The 5,739-nt window shown below is 36.6% G+C and overlaps 1 protein-coding gene across 1 annotated transcript in view; it reads right to left on the bottom strand.

Moving 5' to 3' along the window:
- LOC106941054 (arylsulfatase I-like) overlaps positions 1-5,739 on the bottom strand; it is a 19,876-nt gene that overhangs the window by 4,267 nt on the left and 9,870 nt on the right. The window contains exons 6-9 of the mRNA XM_015023984.1: positions 3,650-3,886; positions 2,598-2,744; positions 1,359-1,512; positions 90-616 (exon numbers count right to left, since the gene is read on the bottom strand). Coding sequence (XP_014879470.1) covers positions 90-616; positions 1,359-1,512; positions 2,598-2,744; positions 3,650-3,886 — 1,065 coding nt within the window. The remainder of the gene's footprint in view (positions 1-89; positions 617-1,358; positions 1,513-2,597; positions 2,745-3,649; positions 3,887-5,739) is intronic.

Below are 5,739 nucleotides of genomic sequence, written 5' to 3'. Positions count from 1 at the left end.
TGGTTTCAATGTTGCAGTTCTGGTTCCAAATCAAACCGGGTCTGCCGGACCTTCAGGTGTTAAAACAGCCTAAGAACTTTTCTCGGTACCTGCAGAGGGACCCAGTCTCCGTGACCCGGATCTCCGGTCAGCAGCTTCCAGTCTCCGACCCGGATGGCGGCCTGGACAGACGTGTCCCACAGCGGAGGCAGTGTCGGGGTTCCAGACTGAGATGTGTTCTGGTTCTGGTCGAAGGTCTGCTTGGGTTTTGGTGTTTGCTGCTCTTTGAGCGGTTTCTTTGGTTTGGTGTGAGCCGATCTGGACTGGGACAGGTTGTGGTTCTGTGACGTGGTTCTCTTGGATTTGGTTTTGGATTTGCGGTGGAAAGTGCCAGATGGAGCTCCGCCGGACTGGATTCCAGGCTGCAGCTCGGGTTCTGGTTTCGTCTTGGCTTTTGGGCCAGACTTCAGCTTTAGCTTGGGAACAGGCTTGGATTTCTTTGCAGACTCATGGGGAAAAATCTGAGGTTTCTTGGTGGTTTTTAACCTGAATCCAGACTTTTTATCCAGTTTCTGCTTCAGAACTTTCTTCTGCTTCTTCTTCGGGTTTTGAAACGCCGCTCCTTTGGACGGGATTTCTGCCAAATCAAAGACAATGAAACATGAACAAACCAGTTTTAGAAGGAAAATAACATTTTCAGAAGTTAATGAACGAATATAGGGCTGCAACTAATTTAGCAATCTGTTATTCTGATGATTAATAGATTTTTTTAAAATGGCACATTTTACAAATTTTTCATTTAATCTCAAACTTTTTGTTCATACAGTATTAGAAATACATTAAAGATGCTAATAAACAAATAATTTAATAGCTATTTTAAAATTGTATTGCCTAAAATAAAATGATATAGCATTCCTTTAGTGAATTTGGACTGGATGAAACTAAAACTTTTTTGGTTAAAAAGTTAAAACATATTTACAGACAAGGAAGAACTTTTTATCTAAAATGTTACATATATATTGTAAAGTTTTGGCTTAAGTGATGCTCTGAATATGTTTTATTTTTTACAAATTGGCATTTTTTGGAGTCTGTATACTTCAGCCAACAATTAATCGATTACTAAATTAGTTGACAATTATCTGATTAATCGTTTCAGCCCTAAACCAGTTTGCTTATTATTTTGAACTCAGTTGAAGAAAACTGAAATAAATAAAAACAGGATCTAGGTCACCCTTCACTTGAAGATGCTTGTTGTATTTAGCCAAGTTGTAACAAAGCAATTAAAAGCAGATTTGGACGGTTTTAATTGATTAATCCGATTAATCATTTCAGCCTTGAACGAGTATAAATTAAGTTGATTCTCTTTTAATTCGTCGTACCTGCAGCTGCTTTCTTCCTGGGCTTGTCGTCCCGACTCTTGGATTCAGTAGGATGTTTGTGCAGCGGGTCGATGTTGTGCAGAATCTCTTTTCGCGGAGACTCCTTCCCCTCGCTGATGGCGGGCCAAACGTCAAACCCGTCCAGACCTTGGCTCTGAGCCACAAACGCACACAAGCAAAGATTCATGCAGGAAACTCCCTCATTCCTGTGGCTGGGATTCATTCAGTTAAATACAAATTTCAACAAGGGTTTAGAAACGCACTTATTGCATATGCACACATTTTTTGTCCAGCGTTGTACTGTCACTACGATGGAGTCTAAGGCTAAGAAAAAAAGTTAAATTACAAGAATAAAGCCAAAATATTACAAGAACAAAGTCAGAATAATATAGAAATAGATTTAGACGACAATAAAGTTGAAATAGTACGAGACTAAAGTCATAATAATTACAATAAATTTGTAATAATACGTATTAGTAAAAAAATACGAGAATAAAGTTGTAATAATATAAAAATAGTCATAAAAATACAAAATTAATTTCGTACGTTGAAGTTGAATTAATACGTGAATAAAGTCGTGATAAAACAAAAATAAAGATGAAGTAAAATAAGATGAAAATAAAGTCTTACAAATAACAATGTTATAAAAATACGAGAACAAAAGTTGTACAGCAATGAAGTCAAAATAATCCAAGAATAAATTCATAATATTACCAGAAAAACTAGTCATATTATTCGAACAAAGTAGTAATTCTATAACTCTCACACAAAAAGCAAAAATTGAAAAAGAGGAATATTGAACATCTTAAGTTAAACTTTGGTACTGATTTTACATACAGGAAATAATTCAGTCTTTAACGCATCAGCATGAAATTATTTTCAGTTTATTTCAAAGAAACTTGACAAACTGATCACATAAAATCTTTATAACTCAATTGCAGCTTTGCTCTCTTTAAAACAACTTTTTTCCAGTTATTTTACAACTTTCTTCTTGTAATCTTGAGTCATTTTTCCATTAATATTACGGCCTTATTTACAAAATTAAAGAAAATCTCTCTGTGCCCCTTATTTTCTGTCCTGGTCACAATATGATATCATGTTAAACATAAAAAAATCTGGTTTGAATTAATAGAACAAAGCAAAGTCAGTGAGAACTTTAAATAACCCATAAATAAAATGATGCAATAAAATAAAATACATTTAGTTTCCAAATAAAACCATGAGTGTTGGACGACTGACCTGGGTTATGTTGCCGCCGGCCAGTCCCACCAGTGTGGGGAACCAGTCCGTGATGTGGAGCAGAGCTCTGGAGACCCGCTTCCTTCTCTTCAGCAGCGGGCTGTGGACGAACGCCACGCCGCGCACCCCGCCCTCCCAATACGTGCCCTGCAAACAAACCGCCATGTTTACCTGGAAAGACTTGTAATGCACTGGTGCTGTTAGGGGAAAATTACACTAAAACTGGTATTTTTCATTAATTTACACTCAAAAGTAAAAACATACGCTAATTTTACATTGTGAAAATTACAGATTTAACCAAAGTTGTCTTTCAAGAGTGCTTTTAAAATCTAAAACAACAAAGTTCTCCACGATATTTCTATAGAAGCAGATATGGTTCTAGGAACACAGAAAAAGACACAGGGAAAAATTAGGTTTGAAGGATGGAAGAAAGAAAAAAGATGAAGTATACTGAAGGTAGGAATGGATGTTACTACTGGCAGAAATGACAAAGAAGACGATAGGAAGAGGTAGGAGGATGATGGCACTACATGCTTTTTAATGATTTACTTCCTGAACAAACTCATTCATGTTGAGTTTCTTCTTTAATGGAAGCACTGTGGTTTTTCTGCATTAGTGGAATATTGAAAGAGTTTTGCACACATTTGTAATGGAATTGCATTAGTTGCATTTCCATTGGCCATGCACATCAGATCTTGCACAAATTGGAATTACAAAAATAAATTTGCTTAATGGAAACACACCAATTTTGAAAAAACACATTTTTTGATAGAAGATTTTTGCACTAGGATGAAGTCATTGTTTGGCCATATTAAGAATAGTGTATTTTGAAAAGTGGAAACACTTTTTTTGCATCGTGAGTCGTGATTAACAACTGGATGTTACCACTGGGGGAAACGGCAAAGAAGACGACAGGAAGTGATAGGAGGATGATGGTGCTGCGTGTTTTATACAACATCTCCAATGTTTTTAGAAGATTTAAAATTGATCTTAGTATGTTTGCTACTCACATCCAATTGATTGCATTAAAAATAAAGTACTTTATTGTTTACCTTCCTCCCTCTTAGCGGCCAGTTGCTCCCTCCGGTGAAAGGCTGGGCTCCGTTGTCGGTGGAGTAGATGATCACGCTGTTCCTGTAGTATCCATACTTCCTGAGGGCGTAGGTCACATTTCGGACGGCTTCGTCCACCGTGGAAACCATGGCGGCGAACTTGCGCCTGGCGACGTTAGCCATGTTGCGGTAGGGGTAGATGTAGGACTTGGGAGGCTGCAGAGGAGTGTGAACTGCCTGGAGGAAAATAATTCAAGTCTTTTCAGATTCAGACTAACTTTATTTTGGTAAATTAACAACATTACAAAGAAGAAAACAAAATAAAACACTATTTTACAAACTAATTGTTTAAAAAAACAATTAGTTTTTTTTTGTCCTTATGCTTTCCTGTCCTATTCATAGACTCAGCAGGCTATATATAAGTACACATATTCATATTTAAATATGCATGTTTATATATATCTATATATATCTATATATATCCACACAACAGTATACGCTTTTATAATTTGACATCTTAAGGCTCTTTTTAGAGCTCACCAAAAAAGAGATCATGATTCAATGCATAGTTTTCATGTGACGTCTTACATCCGGGAACTTTGTAGCTGACAGCCATCTTGGTAGGTTTCTGTAACTAACTGTCCTGACCGTTACTATGTAGTTGCTATGACAGTAATAAAGAAGCTACATTCTCTGCCTTATACGAGTTTATCCTTTTATGACAGCAGTGATATTGTTGATACACTTTGGTCAATAGAGTTAATATACTTTCTTTTTATTGGTTTTTATTGTGCTTGCCTACCAAGATGGTGATTCAGTGGCATGAATCACTTCTGTAACCCAGGTTGAAATAGCCTCTTCATAAAAATAATAGTAAATTAGATAAATTGGAAATAAATAAATGGGAGAATAAATAGGGAATTAATCGATCTTAAAATTGTTAAAAATATATATAAAAAGAGCAACAATTAGAGACATTAAAATTGCTGTACTTTGATTTTTCTTTGATATTTTAATTGATTAGAGAAACTGTATAAACCAGTTTTGCTTTGTCAGCTAACTCTCTTATTCTGAAGGGTTACATTTATGTGACTAGTTTCAGCCAATCGGGTTGCTGCGTTCTCTGACGTGAGAGAGAGAAGAAGCAGAGAGCGTAAAGCAAGCAGAGAGCGCAAATGCAAACGGGATTGTGCTTGAAAAAAAAAAGCGAGACAGATAAGAGAAATTGACCACTCGTAGCTGACTTGTTTTGTTTTGTCTTATTTCTTGAGAAGAAGCTTTTTGCATTATTATTTTTTCCTCACCCTGACTGCGTTCGGGATCATCTTTGTGTGTTGTGGAACTGGACTTGGCTTTTTTTGTTTTTGTTTGTCTTTTTTTATTTTCTTACGTTCGGCTGGGATTTGGACTAAGGAGTCTCGGATCATCACTGAATTGGATCTTCCTAAGGAGAACGAGATGGCGAGCCAACCCGGGAGCTTAGTGACCATCCAGTAGGAGCTACGCCTTCTGCTGGACATTGCCAACCCCGTAACTTGGTATGACCTGCCTATGTTGTTGTGCGCATTTGCAGTGGGTCACTGAAACAGAATTAACTGTTGGATCATCGGAGGAAACAAGACATCAGTCTGAAGCACAGTTGACCTGTCCTTGCTGAATTGCTCTGCTGTGTTGTTGTTTTGTTGTTATTGTTTTGTTTTTAACTCCTTAAGGGAAACACCAAAGAACTAAAATAGATTAAACAGATTAGAACAAACTGTAAATTAAAACAGATAAATAGTATTAACTAGAACTTAAATAGAACTATAACCTAGGTAAAATAAATAGTATCCTTAATTTAGATTTATAAAATATTCTAAAAGCAGTGGTGGGAAGTAACGAAGTACAAGTACTTCGTGTATCTGTACTTTACTTAAGTAGATTTAATAATGGGTACTTTCTTCTTTTACTCCACTACATTTTACAGTAAGTATCTGTACTTTCTACTTCACTACATTTCTGCAAAACTGTCGCGTTACTCGTTACATCCAAGTCGTGTTGCTCTTTTTGTCCGTTATAATGTGAAGTTCAGGGTCTTAAGGTGGCGCCGT

The sequence above is a fragment of the Poecilia latipinna genome, unplaced genomic scaffold (genome assembly GCF_001443285.1).
Source record: "Poecilia latipinna isolate Pla-1442-1.1 unplaced genomic scaffold, P_latipinna-1.0 Scaffold3480, whole genome shotgun sequence".
Classification (NCBI taxonomy): domain Eukaryota; kingdom Metazoa; phylum Chordata; class Actinopteri; order Cyprinodontiformes; family Poeciliidae; genus Poecilia; species Poecilia latipinna.
Note: the sequence above shows the minus strand (reverse complement) of the source record. Positions and strands in the feature narration are given on the sequence as shown.